Source organism: Boleophthalmus pectinirostris, unplaced genomic scaffold (genome assembly GCF_026225935.1).
Source record: "Boleophthalmus pectinirostris isolate CB_2022bp ecotype Guang Dong unplaced genomic scaffold, ASM2622593v1 HiC_scaffold_10, whole genome shotgun sequence".
NCBI lineage: Eukaryota > Metazoa > Chordata > Actinopteri > Gobiiformes > Gobiidae > Boleophthalmus > Boleophthalmus pectinirostris.
In genome coordinates this window covers 6,160,596-6,178,289 of record NW_026570971.1, presented here as the reverse complement: position 1 = coordinate 6,178,289, position 17,694 = coordinate 6,160,596, and the positions used below count along the sequence as shown (strand labels likewise).

The window sequence follows — 17,694 nt, the reverse complement described above, 5'->3', positions numbered from 1 at the left end:
GAAGAAGAAGTTGGATGCTCCGGTAGAAAACGAGCGACGAGCGGCGAGCCACACGTCCCATCCGAGTTCCGAGTTCCGAGTTGAACCGATCCGAGACGTGCATTTCATTTTTATTTTTTATTTTTTTTTAAAACACGCCGCTTTTACGGATCTTACAACCCGGATTGCGAGCGAAGGGGGGGATGCGTTGCGGGAGACGGGGACGATGCCGCTGGGTCGCTCATGGCGCCGGGATTTGACTTCCACGGAGGATAAAATGAATCAGCGGTTGTCATTCCCACTCGTCGCGATTTAACACTTAAGTTTGGACCGAGCGGGGGGCTTGCACTTGCTTGCACTTGGGGCGGGAGGGGGGGGCGGGGGGGGGGAAAAGAACGATACACCACGACAGGCATGCCCCATTACCGTGCAGCTCACCCGCACTACCGAAACCATAGGTAAAAATGGTGATATTTGAGGTATTTTGTCCCGCTGTCACTGCGTCGTCGATGCCATTGCTAAGATTTGGAACCCCGTGAGGAAAAAAATGAGCGAAGAGTCAACAAATCCAAACAACGAGTAAGTTCCCTGCTATTTTGTGCTTTTATTCTATTTTCTTGCACTGGTAACGCATGAAAAATGGCTTTATTATGTAAGCTCCGTATCGTAACAGTGTCTCCTACGTACCCCACGCGGACATTCCTGCATTTATTCACGTTTATTCGCGTAGTGTTGTTTTTATAGCTTCATATCTTGTAGAAATCGAAGACATGCACTCCATTAATAGCTGTTTTAGACTCTATTTGTAGCGCAGGCCTACGCTGGAATGTGCATATCTTGTAAACAAACTGTCTGGGAAATATAATAATTCATGTTTTCACTCTCGTAACCAGTTTATTTTTATGTGTAATGCGTAAACTTGTAATTACAGACATACGTGCGAGCAAGGGAAAGGTTAAGGGATTGACTAAAGATGCATTTCTGAAGTGTGTGGGGTCTATTCTGAAGATTATACTAAAAATAATATTGCATTCATAACGCTACTTAATCGTATTCGCGGGTCAAGAGTTGTTTCTAGGCAGCTACGGCTATTTTTTAATTACTGCAAAGGAACAGGAAGCTTACGTGCCTTTTAAAATCGTGAATGTTACACGTGAACTGCTAATGTCTTTCTTAACGGGCTATTTATCTCGGATACAAAGTACGACGCTGCTATCTTGCGTGCCATGTCATTTCGCCCCATTGTGCGAACACATCACGAGCAGCAGACGGCGTTTTATTCGCTCGCTCGTTCGTTCGTCCGCCATGATTTCTCCACGAAACCATCTCATCTAACTCCTCGTTTTTTTGCTATGCCGTGTGCCAAAACCCCCAAACACGCGTGCGACCCGGACGGCACCGACCGACCGACCGACGCGCCAATATCTGCGTCAAAACGATCCGAAGATGCCTTGTTTTTTTTTTTTTTTTTTTTTCTCAATCACGCTCATTTACATATCACAATCCCCATTCATAAAATAAGCGTTAAAATGCAATGCGGTGACGAAGGCGCGGTGCCGGTCGATGCGCTACGATCTCAAATTGACGTAAATGTTTGGTTGGGGTGTATGGCGTTAATTTTAGCGTGGTATTTCGGTGTATTTTTAAACCGGGGCTGCTCCTCTCTGTGCGCGCTTGTTGACAGCCAGTGAGAAATATGTGCTCGGGGGGGAGGTCACGTGATCCGCTCCATTCATAAAGTACCTGCCTGTCTGCTCATTCACACACTGCACTGTACACGGGCCCTGATCGCGTTTCCTGCCTTTGTGCCACGACGTGTTACTGCAAATTAAAAAAAAAAAAAGAGAGTCTATGTCAGTGCACGCTCGCTTAACCATGCCATAAAAATAGCTTCCACATTGAGACAAGCTTCGTTTTTTTTTTTTTTTTTTTTTTTTTTTTTCGCTCGTATAATGTATTTTGTCAGAGAGGAAGTCATATTTTCTACTCGGGCTTTTTTCCACTCGTGTCGCGTTCCGTTCACACACCCATGTTTGCACCCCCCCCATGCATCGATCCGGCTATTTAGCATTGATTTGATGCATGGAGGCTTTGTCCTTGAACTATTCCAGTATTCTTTTATGTAACAGGCTCCCAGTACAATAGGCCTACAAATAAAATCCGATTACTCATAGATACGGTGGGTACATACTCCAGGTACGATGGTGTGTCCGGAGTCATGATAAATTGCGTTTTGTGTGTGTGTGTGTTTTTCATGTAGGTTTTTAAAGTGATGAGCAGGCGAGGGTTTGTTCGACGCTGCATGATGACGGCCGCAGCTAAGATGGCGAGGCAGGCCAAATATTGTTGCTATGATTCCACCACCTCGCTGCCTCTCGTATGATTCATACAAATGCAACTCAAATCTGTTATCTTCTAAATACGGCGCTTCGTTTTGGACGTTCTCACTGCGTTTTTTGCGGGAAATAAAAGGTCCTGTATTACACAAAACGGATTCTTGTGAGGGTTTTAAGCGGCGTTATAATGTAATATAATCTTCAAAAACATACCTGCAGTTTTGTTTTGTTTGTTTTTGTTTCATTCACACGGTTATTGAGTGATGATACAGTATCGATATCGTGGTCTGAAAGTATTTTTTGGTATGTTTTACTAAATTATTTTGTTACAGGGCTACAGTTTTGTTGCTTCTTCAGAGGAAGGAAACTTATTTATGCGACACATTTGATATTTTCACTGTTATAACTATTAAAATGTTTGCGTTTCGTATGAACTTTGCGCAAGAAGTGGTTTAACAAAGACTTCAGACGTTATTTTTTATTGAACCATATCGAATTGATTTGAAATATATTGAATCGAAAGCTCACTGTATCACGATATGTATGATATCGTGGCCTATGTATCGAGGTATGTATTGTATCGGCAACTTCTTAATGATACCCAGCCCTATTTATTTGACATTTTCACTGTTTTGATGATTAAAATGTTTGTGTTTCATATGAACTTTGCGCAAAAAAGTGGTTTAACAAAGACTTTTAGTGTCACAGCCATGATTTAGACTTTATTTTTTACTGAACTGTATCGAATCGATTTAAAATATATCATATCGAATCGAAAGTGCACTGTATCGAGTACCCAGCCCTAGTTCCAGTGGTTGTTTTCAAGTTTTTGTACCGTAGCGATTGTCAATTCCAGGGTAGAAATCATCCAAATAATTCGAGTGAAGATGGAGTTTACAAACACAGTAGAACACTTCCTGTATTACCGCATGACATCACAAGGTGGAACAGCGTGTCTTCAGTTTCAGAGAAGAACTAAATGGCCTAAATATGCTGCGTTTGTGTGTTTTTAATCGTGTGAATGAAAAAACACAACTCCAGGTGTGTTTTTGATGAAGTATGTCATTTTTAGGCCTGGGTATCATTAAGAAGTTGCCGATACGATACATACCTCAATACAGTGCACTTTCAATTCAGTACGATATATTGCGACTCGATTCGATATGGTTCAATAAAAATAAAGGCTAAATCATGTCTGTACTACTAAAAGTCTTTGTTAAACCACTTCTTGTGCAAAGTTCATATGAAACACAAACATTTTAATCATCAAAACAGTGAAAATGTCAAATAAATAAATAGGGCTGGGTATCATTAAGAATTTGTCGATACATAGGCCACGATTCGATACAGTGAGCTTTCAATTCGATACGATATATTTCACATAGTTTCAATACGGTTCAGTGAGAAAAAGGCTAAATCATGTCTGTGATACTAAAAGTCTACTAAGTTTGTGCAAAGTTAATATGAAAAACATCAATTTTACTGATCAAAACAGTGAAAATTTCAACACTTTTGTAACGCTTACACAAAATAATTCAGTAAGATATACCAAAAAATACTCCTGGCGATATATCAGATACAGCAGTGCACGATATCGATACTGTAATCTTCAAATTAAATGATACTATATAGTGATATTTTGATATTTTTGCACACCCCTACAAATAAACGAGTTTCCTTCCTGTCAACGAGCAACAAAACTGTAGCTGTAATAAAACAATTTAGTAAAATATAAGAAAAAAATACTCTTGGCGATATATCGATACAGCAGCCCATGATATCGATACTGTACCATCAAATGAAATGACACAATATTACGATATTTCAATGTTTTTGCACAACCCTACAAATAAACAAGTTTTCTTCCAATAAACAAGCAGCAAAACTATAGCTGTAACAAAATAATTTAGTAAAATATACTTAAAATTACTCTTGGCGATATATTGATACAGCAGCCCACGATATCGATACAGTATCATCACAGTAAATGATACGATATTTGAATATTTTTGCACACCCCTAAAAATAAATGAGTTTCCTTCCTCTAAAACAAGCAACAAAACTGTAGCTGTAACAAAATAATTTAGTAAAATATACGAAAAAATACTCTTGGCGACATATCGATACTGTATCATAGCATTAAACTATACGATATTTCGATATTTTTGCACACTCTTAGTCATTTTCGATATAACAATATTAGGTAATTTCAAAAGTCTTTTTTTTATTTATAAATTTATATAACACTGAAATTTTTTGCTTTTAAAGTTGGTTGATTTGTGGCGGTAAAAACAATCTAGAGCACAATTTTTTTATTCTGGTTTAGGCATTGCAGCCAAAAGGAAGATTCTGTTTTGTTATTGTTATGAAACACTTTCAGGTGTTTCAAATATGACTGTACCAAAGGCTTTTCAGAGTGTTGTAGTGTAAAATAGTTTCATGGCATTTCCAACGTGCTTAAGCTTCCGCCGTGAATCATCAAATATACCATAATATGACGTAACGTTGTAAAATAAAATGTATTTATCGTTGCAGGATGGTCATTTTTAACTCTGCGTGAATTAGGATTTCGTCGCTTTTTTGATTTTGAGTGAAACGTGACTGTAAATTTGTAATGCTGTCGTGTTTATTTTTATTTTTAAGCACTGTTGTAGTTGTTTCTGTTTATTAGAATCCACGAAATGAGCGTCTCGTGTGCGTGACAAGATTGTAGTTTTGTCTAAATTGCGGGCAGAAAAAGGCGAAGTAGGATTCACACCGAAAGCTCCGGTGGGAAAATGTGTCGGCCTTGATGTGTCTTGTCTGGGACCTGATACCGGCGGCTCCATCATTTCGCTTTGTGTTGTCTCTTGGTTCGTATTTTTTTCCGCACCGAAGCCGTTTTAGCCAACGTAAATAATGATAGCGCTTAAATATCTGTTGTCGATTCATCTCTGGAGGTGTGATGTCACGATTCTTGACTAAAACCAAGAAGTAGGAAACCGAAAACCACATGACTGAATAGTGTACATAGCAGAACAGTTGTCAGTTCCAGTAAATTCAGATGTGTTGTGGTGCTTTTCTCATGCCTCAAATCAGTGGGTTTTGACTAGATGCAGTTTCTATTTAGACTTTTTTTTAGAGCTGTTTTTTTTTTTTTTATACTTGGTTCTGGTTAAGTCCTCACTCTGGTGGGACTTGTACAGCAGCATGTAGAAGAGTTTCATCATTTAACCGTCTGAACCAGGTCTGAACCAGGTCTGAACCAGGTCTGAACAGGACTAAACAAGGTCTAAACTAGGTCTAAACCCAGATCTGAACCAGGACTAAACCAGGTCTAAACTACGTCTGAACTAAATCTGAACAAGACTGAACCAAATCTAAACCAGATCTGAACCAGGTCTAAATTAGGTCTGAACCAGGTCTGAACCACGTCTAAACTAGGTCTGAACCAGGTCTAAACTAGGTCTAAACTAGGTCTAAACTAGGTCTAAACCAGGTCTAAACCACATCTAAACTAGGTCTGAACCAGATCTGTACAGGACTAAAGAGGTCTAAACGAGATCTGAACCAGGACCAAATCGGGTCTAAATAAGGTCTAAATAAGGTCTGAACTAGATCTGAACAGGACTAAACCAGGTCTAAACCAGATCTGAACAGGACTAAACCCAAGTCTAAACCAGGACTGAACAGTGATAAACCAGGTCTAAACTAGGTCTAAACTAGATCTGAACCAGATCTGAACAGGACTAAACCAGGTCTGAACCAGGTCTGAACCAGAATTAAAACCAGATATAAACAAGGTCTAAACCAGATCTGAACCAGGACTGAACCAGGACTAAACCAGGACTAAACCAATTCTAAACCAGGTCTGAAACAGGTCTAAACCAGGTCTAAATCATATTAAATTAAATAACGCACACTAAATCATATCTAGAAACGCAAATGTTCAAATAATTTAATATTGTCAACCCAAATCTTTTGACACTTGTCTTACAGTGGGATGAGGAACCAAAACTTCTTCAATAAAATATTACTTATTTATTCAAGAGTAAAAGTTTGCAGCTTGAAAAGTACAATTTGTTTAAAGAGTTACTCCAGTAAATTGAACTGAGTACTACCCACCTCTGGTCACATAAGTTAAAATGACATTATGATTCTAGAAATAAATGTTACGTATGTTTTGTGATGTTATTCCATCAAAATGAGCTGAATTCCAAACCTTGTCAGTGTCGAACGTTAACAAACGAGCTGAAATAAGATGGCAGAATGTGCACAGCCTGTTGCGAGCGAAGCGAAGTCTGACATGCAGAGTTAAGATGGCCTGATTGTTTGAGATTCCTGCAGCGCTGTGCTTTTGTCTGTTGCCAGTCAGGTGATCCGCCGTGATTTCCCCCTTTCCTCTGTCCCCCTCCTTCCTATCTGGGTGATTGATTTGACAGCTCAGCGTTTTATCTGCCAATGTGGGTGTTGCGATCTTATCACCTGGAGGCCCGCGTTACACTCCCATTCCTCCAGCCAAGGCCTCTTTAAAAGGGGCCCTAGTCGAGTCAAGACGATTTTGGTCGACTAAAAACATGTTCTGCTGATCAATTAGTCAAAAAAACAATTTAATATCTATACTCAAACCTGTATCTGACACAAACTGCGCTCAAAACAAGCCTTAACTGCAGCGAAAACGATTATTTACACAGAAAAGAACGAGGTAACTTTTAATTTGGATGAAAAAATGTGATCACAATTCACTTCCGATTCAAATCCCAAATCTTTATCTCACAACATATCTTGCTGTTGCTGCTATTGTCCCATTTAATCTTTAAATTACCCATATTATTTTCTGTTTTGATCTGTTTTATATTGTTTCCTCATGACAAACATACTGTATTTTTCAGAATATAATGCGCAAAATATCAATAATGCTGAATTTTCTCCTCTATTTTCATACAAAAGGTGCACCAAATTATAAGGCGCATTAAGCGAAACAAACGGACGACACTTTAAACTTGAGACTTTTTTATTTTCTACTAGAAGGACTCAAATATACGTGGTGTAATAATGTGTTTAAAGCATCTTTGCGCACATTTGTTTACGTTTTACAGAAACAAAACTTAAAACCACATGACTCATTTGCGTAAACTATAAGCGATTTAAAAAAACAAAAAAAAAAAAACAGCTCGCTCCTTGTGCGCTGATACGGTACAACTTCTGTCGGACTAAAGACCACAACTCGGTGGCATATATGTGTGAAAATCGGTTGGGGTTGGTAAGCACAACCAGAATTAATCCGTAATGCGCACGGGATTTTAAGGCGCACTGCCGATTTTTCAGAAAAGTGTGCCTTATAGTCTGAAAAATACGGTACTTGGAGCTGTGTTTTGTTTCGTTTACACGTTTAACACACAAATCCTGCACATTTAGGCTCTTAGGAGTTCACTGTTCCACTTTGTGACATCTTGTGGTAATACAGGAAGTGCTCCGTTGTGTTTTTAAACTCTCATACGCCTTTTCTAGAATCATTTGGTTAGTTTCAGCCTTGGAATTTCTAATCTGTACTTGATAAAAACAAGACAAGGTGGAAGAAAACATTCTGAGTTGACTAAAAATGCAGGATTACTCAAACAAAACACAACTCCCGCCTCCTTACTCTAGAAATCACGCTTGTTTACAGTCAGTGCAGAATTACTGTTGAAGTTTCCTGTCTAGAAGTAATTTTTGCAACCGACGCATCAGTTTTTAGACCCTTCCTCTGCTTCAGTCGCGCCATCGCTGGAAGGAATCTCCAAGAATCGCCTCAGTTTGGCTTTGCTCCATTTCCCCTTCTCTTCTTCTTTCAGCGACCTCAAAAACGGACTTTCTTTTGCGGCGAACTGGTCGTGGATTCTCGTCTGCCACCTCAACAAAATTTGTGCAAAGTGCGAGGAAGCTACAGTTTGAAAAAGTTTCTAAGAACCGCTGCATAAAGCATTTAATCCCCACACGCTGGCGAGTCAATTACACTAGGGAGTTTGATTGACAACCCAACAACCAATAGATAAAGAGGTAGTCTCGTTATCTATTGGCTGATGTTTATCTGGCCTCACTACGTCCACATTTGCTAGATTTTCATTCTTCTTTTTTTTTTGGTCATCGTAATTACAAAGCTGCTGCGTCTCTGTAAGGGATTTTTAAACTTTCATTGACAATTTTAAACTAAACACAAACAAAAAAAAATCCTTCATTCAACCTTTAAAGCTCGCAAGAAGCAATATAGGACCTTTTAAAATCAAGACACAATTGACTGATTTGTAGACTGAACAACTTAAAGACTTCAGCCCTACTTCCAGATACATTCCTCAGACCTCCGTTCCCCTTCTCCCTCCCGCTTGTACAACCCCCATGCGGCGTGTCCTGACAAAAGCGTGACTTCAGCTGTTATAGGCCAAAGCTTTATGGCTGGGGTAATTGCCTATATCCTGTAGCCCTCATGTTAAGCTAAATAATTTCCTGAAGCTCTTTATAGATGGTATTATTGCTGCTTGTTGAACAGGGCCTCTCCGGAGTTGTCGGTTTACTAGCTGGATTAGTTGTAGCTGGCGACACCGCTGCGAAGCTCGGTGCGTTTTCAGTTTTGCTTCTGTTTTCTTTTAGGGAAGTGTTAACTTATGGGCTGCAGTGGTTCTCAGACACCATTGAAAAGCGTTACTGGCTATTTTTACGACGGTGCGTTTGATTATTTTTTGTGCAAACTATGAAGTATGTGCAGCATTTTAGTACGACGTCTGTGTGTTTTTTATGAGTTGTGACAGGGATCCCTTTTGTTTTTTTTAGGAAGAAGCTTTAATTTACTTCAGCATGTCGAGCCAGAACCAGGTCCGTTTCATTCCTTGGACACTTTTGGTCCTAGATTGTGTGTATTTTAAATTTGAGACACTTCCTGTTCATAATTTTCATTTCCCCTTGCGCATTTCAAAGTATGAGAAGTGCTAGTGCTTATTGGAGTTGTATGTGAACGAGACCGTTGTGTTCAAATATCTTACAGTTGTTTTGTTGTCGTAGCAGACAAACGGAGTACAACTGAAGCAACCCGGTCAACAAAAGTGCAAAGGTGGAGCCTTGTGAAATTGCTTGTGGTGGAAATGACAAACTAAATACAAAGCACTGTATCTGAGTTTGGCCAATAATATCAATGAACAACATCTGCAGAAGGTGTTTCATTTGTGTGAGGAAAACAAAACAAAACGTGGCTGTTATTCGTATAAAATTGAAGGCTGGTTTCAGAGCGATATTCTCTATAGACGTCATGATTTAATGACCTTAAGAACATCTTCAAAGTTTGCCCTATAGAATAAGAACAGGACTTGGAATACAACGGAGCTAAAATGCCCTAAAGTAGTTGTCATGAGCTTTGTCAAAAGAACAAAAATCTAGATTTTGGCAAACAGGGTTTAGCTGTAAAATAGGGACCATGTTGTCAACAAAACTGTCCAGTTTCCATGGCAATACTCGGTGTGGTACTCATGTATTTGAGAGGAAAAACATTTTCAAAGTTTGATTACAGACTTGTGAAACGTTATGTGAGCATCCAGGGTTTTCTGGATTATTCTTCGGTGTGCTGAATGAATCTGAGAATTGACCTAAAGTAAACAGTCAGGTGTTGTATGTTTAAGTGGCCTATCTCGTGGAAATATGAGGGGTGCATTTAGGGAAACTCGTACGGATTGATAACCTGCAACTATTATTAGGATTATTTCACCAGGAATGTGCAGGAGTTTGTTTTGTTTTTTTGTCCAGGAGTTAACCCCAGGACCTTCTTGCTGTGAGGTGTTAGCTCTGTTATTCCTCCCCCCACCTTTTTTTTTTTTTTTTCCACCTTGACTTTTATGTCGTGTAGAGCCACTGTCGTCCATGACCACATCACAGTTCCTCTGAGAAGTGTGTTTAAAAACAAGCTTGTGAATCGTGGATATTGTTGGGGTTACATTCCATGCATTTGCCCGAAGACTAAGCCTTAGTTGTTGGGAGCTCTTGGCTGCAGCTGGCCTAAGATAGTTCTCTCCTTGGAGGCTGCACACATAAAAGGCCACAGATGTAAATCCTAAACCTTGTGTTTTCCATTGAGTTCCTTTGAAAGCAGGAAGAGGGTTCAGGCCTGTGCATCTGTGTGGTTCCACTCGGGAACATTTGGCACATGTGCGTGTCTGAAGGATGGGCCTGGGTCTCACACTTGTAGCAGAGTAGAAAAGTAGAAAAATGTGAATGTGAGATTTGATGAACTATTGCATCAGAAATATATCAATGCATAGTTTTAGCTTAAGTTTGAAATGTGCTAAATGTGGAGTGAAAGTCTTCTAAGATCCAAGGCGCGGTGTTTTCTGACCTGATCTGTTTTTACATTTAATATTTATATAATTATAGCCAGAATGGAATATTTAAACGTTATAAACAAAAGTGAATAGGCCTGATTCATCAACTGGTTTTACTTCGTTTCAATTCGTACAAACCGTCTGACCTCGCAGCCTTAGATTTCATTCGCTCGACGGTAGGCAGGTACTTTTAATCATTTAACCAATCGCTGCTGTTTGGTCATCACGTATGTCATTAAACTTTTCCGTAATCCTGTAGGAAGAAGGACAATAACGTCTTTCCCGTTGATAAAATTCACCAAACATTCTCTTTATTTCGACTTTAAATCCTCGATCTCGGGAATCGTTGATAACACTGAATATATGACTCTTCACTGATTGGCTGGTACCTGAACTCGCGCTTCTGTGGTTTTTGCGAACTGTCTATTGTATTTTGATTCCTGACCTAGTCGCTGGAGAGAAATGAAATTGAGCGGAGCCTGACTAGGTGGGCCCACCTTCACCCACAATTTCAGTAGTGTTGAGCATGTTTTAGGTCAGGGGAGGCGAGTTCCACAGTCTAGACTCCTTGAAAGAAACTGGACTGTCCACAGGGTGTTTTTAAACTCCACTGTCCCTCCGGAGTGTGGTTCTGGTGTTGGGTGTGAGAGAACCCTGAGGCCCGGCTGCCAGACCAGAAAACAGCTGTCTGACACATGATTATTTCGACGTTCACCTGACTTGGATAATGTTCTTTGTCATGCCCATGGACACAGTGGCAGTATGCGATTGTTGAAGCATTGAATCCGCAATTGTGCCTGACTTTTCGGATTTGACAGATTTGGAAAATATTGGGTGGCTTTAGCTTGTTTTGTTTTGAATTATTGTCACGATACTATAAATACTTTCTATAAATACTGTAAATTTCGATACCAAGGAATAGACTTGATACTAAATATAGATTCCGATACACGATACAAAAAAAAAAAAAGTCATATTTAGACAATAGAAAGTTCTTTTCAACATTACAACTTTTATTTGTAGTACTAATATTACCGTGTGGCCACAAATCTTTGTTTGGCTCAGATGTTCAGTTCCGTAATTTAGTATATGAAATGAAAGTCATGCACTTTCATTTCAAAATCAAAAGTTTTAGACTTTTAGATGGATCTAAGGTTTTCAAAAACCCATGGATACAAGTTGGGGGGCTCAAATTCAAAATGGCCCCTTCCCAAACAAGAAAAGGTTATATCTCCGCTTCCTTTAGTCTTAAATTATTGTGTAATGTGATTTTTCTACTTTGTTTGATAAAATCAGTCCAATTCTGAAATGTTCTTCTTATTTTTAGTCAATTTTTAATATTAAATCTGTTATCATGGTCATATTTAACTAAAATAAACTGTGAATATCTCTGAAAAATTCACATTTAAATATTACTCAGGGCCCTAGACCAGTGGTGGGCAAACTTTTTGACCACTTTTTTTACTTGTTCTGATACAGCTGAAGATCTTTCTAAAGCTGTTCAGGAAAGGTTCATTTCTAAAAAAACGTAATTTTTAGCTGATTTTCGATACTTACTATGGAGTGCATTTAAACCGTATTTGTCTAACTCTTGATCACATTTAGCCTTGTCTTGTGTCTATATTTAGCACTTGAAATGGGGCTTTTATTGGTCTTATGAAATAGTCGAGGTTTAATTTAAGTCTGCTTTTCAACATTCTGTTAAGGAGCATTGTTCAGACCGACACCGCTGCGTGCTGCTGCTGTGAGGGTTTGTCGGACAGGCCTCAAGCCTCCCTCATCTTGGTTTGGTGGTTTCTTGAAATTGGTAGATGTTTGTCCCACAGCGAGATGTCTACTTCTGATTTTTATGGCCCTCTTGGGTGCACTATCACATCAAACGCAGAGCGAGGACGCCACAAGGAGTGCATATCTGCGGCAAGTTTTTAATTTTCCAAATACTTGCGGTTTGAATCACTATCATTTCAATATGTGGCCTTGATTGATGTACGGGATCAGTCTTTTGGGCATTTGATACAAGGAGATTCATCTGACTTATACTGTCACTGCTCCTGGGGTCTCAGTTTTGGTTTTGGAGGAATGTGATTGATGTATTTTTTTGTCCAGTTTTGACCAGTTTTATTTTGAGAAGAAATGGGGGATATTAACTACTAACCTTACTTACCTTTTAATGTTTTGAAAATTCTATATGCACTGAAAACAACCAGTGTTGGGGAGTAACAGATTACATGTACCGGAGTTATGTAATCAGAGTACAAATTATGAGTAACTGTGTTCAGTTACAGTTACTCTTTCAGTGAGTGGTAATTGGATTACAGTTACTTTGTTGAAGTAAATGGATTACACAGAGGTATTTTCCTGTTTTCACATTTTGGGCTAAATCCCTATAATTTTTATTTTATTTTTTTCTGGTAATTCCACTCATTGCTGGACAATAAACCAGGTCTAAACCAGATCTAAACTGGGACTAAACCAGGACTAAAACCCTGTCTAAACCAGATCTAAACTGGGACTAAACCAGGACTAAAACCCTGTCTAAACCAGGTCTAAACTGGGACTAAACTAGTACTAAACCAAGACTAAACCAAGACTAAACCAGGACTAAAACCAGGTCTAAACAAGGCCTAAACCAGGACTAAAACCAGGACTAAAACCAGGACTAAAACCAGGTCTAAACCAGGTCTAAAACAAGGACTGAATCATGCTGCATGGACCGTGTGTCTTCGTCTTCTATCAATAATATTTTTAATTTGGTTCAGTAAAGTCTGGACTTTTTAAAATGTTCTTTTATCAGACAAAACTTCTTATGTTACGATTTCCTCGTCTTTGCTTCTCTACAGCAAATCAAGTAATCCAAAGTATTCAGATTACATTACTCACTTTAAGTAATTTAATGGATTATGCTACAAACTACATTTTGAGGTATATAATCTGTAATCTGTAGGGGAATACATTTTAAAAATCACCTTCCCAACACTGAAAACAACTTATTAACATGTTTAATGAGTTTCACTTTTGTTTTTGACGTTCTGAGAGTCCCCTCCCGTGGCTGTTTGTGCTAAGTCACTCCTCCTTCAGAGCACTATCACAACACAATCAGCATGCATCCCTCTAATGAAACCGCTGCACATCGCATCAGGTTTGTCGAAATTGTCGTGCTTATGCGTATTTATGGAGAATTACCGTGTGGGAGCGTGGCTGACGTAGGCTTGTGGGCTGAACAGTGCCTGGGAGAGATCACTAAATGATTGAAAACATGCGTGGATGACATTTTAAAGGCATGTTTTTGAAGTAACAACAGCTTTATAACATGGTAGAAAGCTTAAAAAAAGGATTTAGCCTCTTTAAGCGACTTAAATATACAGTATGTTTGTTCATTTTGATTATTTATGTTGCTTGATGGTCTTTCCTTTCTCCTGAATAATGTTTTTTTGTGTTGTTGTTACTCTGTAGTAGTATTTTTCCAGATAAAACGTCGCAAACTCCCGCCATTCATCTGGATTTTGTAGACTGAATCTTGAATGATCCGCCAATTTGACTTAATGTTGGGTCTGGTGCTGTAATGTGGTAGTGATTCTGAAGTGTAAAAACAAGCTCTCCTCCCTGAGTCAGTCTCTCGCTAAGCCCAATGTTCTTGTGAGGGAGGTGAGTCACCAGCCGGCCCGAGGTGTGGAGTCGACATAGGGCAAATATCTCTTTCGCTTCTCCTTTTCAAGAAGCTAAAAGAGCACATCTGCGACTTCTTTCACCATTTGTCCTCTTCGGTTGGACTTTTATTAATAGCCAATAAACTTGAAAAACGCCTCGCTGGCCCCTTGTGTCATCATATTTGCTCGTCGTCCATGTTAGGTCATGTTTCTGTTTGTTTTGTGTTCTGTCTGCGCCCTTCAGCTTGCCACTGGTTATTTAGGGGACCTGAACCATGGCTAATTGGCCTGCGAGTTTGCTGCGTTGAGATTAGACTCACTGCTGGAATCAACGGTTGAGGCCCAGAACGCATGTTATTTATTTCGTCAATGAGGCGTGAGAACAGTGATGGAGCTGCGTGCTTTGATTCCATGTTGATGTTGCCTCTCAAATACCTATGATGGAGTTATGTGCTTAATTGTAACCGTAAAGCTTTTAACAATCTGTCTGTTTTAATGAATCTCGATCAAACTCAAATCAAATTATTGCGGCCTGCAGTTCTGAAGGTCATCAAATTTCTTTTGCAAACAGCAGGACTTTACCCCTAAAAAGTCTATACACTGTTAGTTCAGACCTCTACAGTCATGTTTTTGTTTGGGTTTTTTTTCTAGTGGTTAAACATTTGTTAGATTCAAATGCAGGAATGAGATACTAGGTGTTTATCTGAAGTAAATAGCAATAAACTGGACTAAACTGAACTGTCCTGAACAGTTTTAGAATGAGCTTCATCAGAATTATATAAGAGCACATGAGAACATGAAGCCTGTACTTATCTTGTGCTCAATAAAAAAATGATAAATAAAGTTAGATATTTGAATATTGTTAAGACAATAAAGTTGCAACTAGATGTTATGCAAATACTTGTCTTTTTTCAAGTGTTTGTAAACAGAGCAGTTTGCGTTACATTTCCTAGACGTGTTTTACTCATTGTACACAAAAGTTTGTTGGTTGATGCTGTTGTAAGCCTATTATCAGGGCCACCTCATATGTCTTTGCAATTTCCCTATCAAGTGCTTTGCTTTGCATGGATTATCTGTGGAATCGGATTGGGATAAGAAGCTTGTGTTTATGTTGCCACTGATATTTGAATAATATATTTTTCCTCTTCGCTAGTCAAAGTGGCCCAGTGGAGCTTGACCAGGCCTGACAGCCTTCCTCCAGTTCAGATCTAGAGCACAGAGATGTGGAGGAGGAAGAGGAGGAGTAGAGGGGGACTTTTCTCCTCTTTTCTAATGCTAATGAAAGGAGAAATGGTTCGCAGCTTTTAGCTTGCAGAGTGTGTCTCCCCTGCAGCATGCTCTGCTGCCTGGACATTGTGGGAGGACAAAACTCCCGGCTCGGGATCCAATAACGTGAAATTTCAGCAGAGAAGCTGCCATTGTGTGGTGAGAGCAGCCGAGGAGGGGCAGTGGAGGAGAGGGAGGGTGACTTGGCGAACACCCAGGGCTCAGGCCACATCCTTTCTCTCTCTCCTCCACACTCTCCACTCCTCTGCCCCCCTCTGTGCCCCTGCTCCCGCCCTGCGCCCTCTGGGGTGGGAAGCCTCTCTCTGAGATGGAGCAGAGCACAGTGGCATGTTGGAGCTCAGCGAGTGCAGGGCCTGAGTGGCAGACAAACGGACACTTTGTCTACCGAGGAAATGCTTGTCCCAGGATCCCCCTTCTCCACCACACACTGGAGCAGAGCCTCAGACCAGGCCTGCTACACGTGCTCCCCCAGCACGCTCCCTTAGGTGAAAATACCAGCTCAGAACTTCAACTAACGCCTTACATCACAGTTTATCCAACTTGCATAGTCTATAACTCTTATGACACTTTACTGGAGAAATGAAACTAACCATTTCTTTGCTGATTATGCTTAAAATACTCCCTATTATCTAGAGTTAAGTTCATTTGGTTCTGTGTGTTGGCTTTATAATCATCCTCTTTTTTACAATAAAAGTAAATGAAGTCTGTTGGTATAACTTGTTTAGCTAACATTTTTCACCTATCAGAGACTTCAGGTCAGTTGTGGTGCAACTTATAGACTTATGTCTGTGAGCAAATTCTGTCTGTGTAAAGCTTATGTTGACAAAGCTGGCTCAAAAGTCCCCACTACAGTCCTTCAACCTTATCATAAATCATCATTTTTAAACTGTCTTTTTTTGAGAAGCCAAAGTAGTTTGAGTCTGTTGTGCTGGTGCAAACTGTTGACCATTACCTTGTTCTGTCTACATTCATCCTCCCCCTCCCCCCCTCGGCCCTCCCTCTATCTCTCTGTGCCGCTCTTCAGTCGGAAATGAAGTCAGTCATCCAGCAGAATAACTTGGAATCATTTGAAAAAGGGGTGGGGGACTCCTTTCTCTGCCTCTCCCCCACTCAGGCTCTGGCCAGCTGATCTGCTTCCGCTCCCGATTGTGTGTCCAGTGGACTGTGTGCTCCCAGCGAGGGGCGTGGGGCCAGCCTTTTGTCTCCCCACGGCTCTCCCAGCTTTGTGCATGTGTGTGCACTCCAGAATGCGGGACCGCTCACTGCTTCAGAATTGGGAAAGAGGAAAAAGGATCGTGTTCAATTCATGAAAAGGTTTCCAAATGTCACTGAAAACACTGGTGTGGGGAACAGATGCAGTCTGCCATGCTAATGCTACACTAGGTACAGTTTGAGTTTATGTTTGCAAATAGCATCAAATTATTGTTCCTTTAGTACACGAAACAACTTATAAAAAGCTTCCCAATGATTAGACTTTTTTCTTAAAGGGACAGTTTGGAATTTTGGACATAGGACCTCATTTCCTAGTGAGCTGAAGTATTGGAGAAGAAAATCTATTATTACACCAGACTGTCCATGTAAATGTCTGTGTCGATAGAATAATTTTAGAAGTAAAACCAAACTTACATTTGAAGGATTTATGTCTGAGCAACAGCAGTAAGTTGTACATCCTGATAGAAAGTTTGGCAGCAGCGGACTGGTATCACCTAGCACCTTTCTTAAGGGCAAAGTAAAATTATGCTTCTGCTGAGAAAATAGTCCCTCAACATGCGACGATTCATGAGACGCAAGGTTAGTTTTTTTCAAATATTATTCTATTAACACAAACATTTACATCAACAGTCGGGTGTAATAACAGATTTGAGTTCTGTCCCCAGGGAGGTAAGCCGTTGCCCGATCACGCTCTGCGGACACCCTGCTCCACGGGCTCGGGGTTCTCTCTCTTAAGTTCAAGATTAGTCCTGGTTTAGTCCTGGTTTAGACCTGACCTGCTCGCATACTTGCCCGTAAAATTTTTCTTGAAATAAAACTAACCTTGCGTCACATGAATCGTCGCATGTTGAGGGACTATTTTGTCATATATCAGTCCGCCGCTGCCAAACTTTCTATCAAGAAGTACAAATC

General features: G+C 40.0%; 1 protein-coding gene across 2 annotated transcripts in view; it reads left to right on the top strand.

Annotated features, from left to right (window-relative positions):
* The first annotated feature begins 372 nt into the window (after nt 1–372).
* Nucleotides 373–17,694, top strand: part of spred1 (sprouty related EVH1 domain containing 1) — a 95,218-nt gene continuing 77,896 nt past the window's right edge. The window contains exons 1-2 of one of the 2 annotated variants that reach the window (XM_055155650.1): nt 373–558; nt 9,102–9,143. Coding sequence is in view for 1 of the 2 variants with exons in the window: in XM_020928449.2 (XP_020784108.1) it covers nt 527–558 (32 nt within the window). In the remaining variant the exon portion in view is untranslated. The remainder of the gene's footprint in view (nt 559–9,101; nt 9,144–17,694) is intronic. The other variant, XM_020928449.2, reaches the window with a different exon arrangement.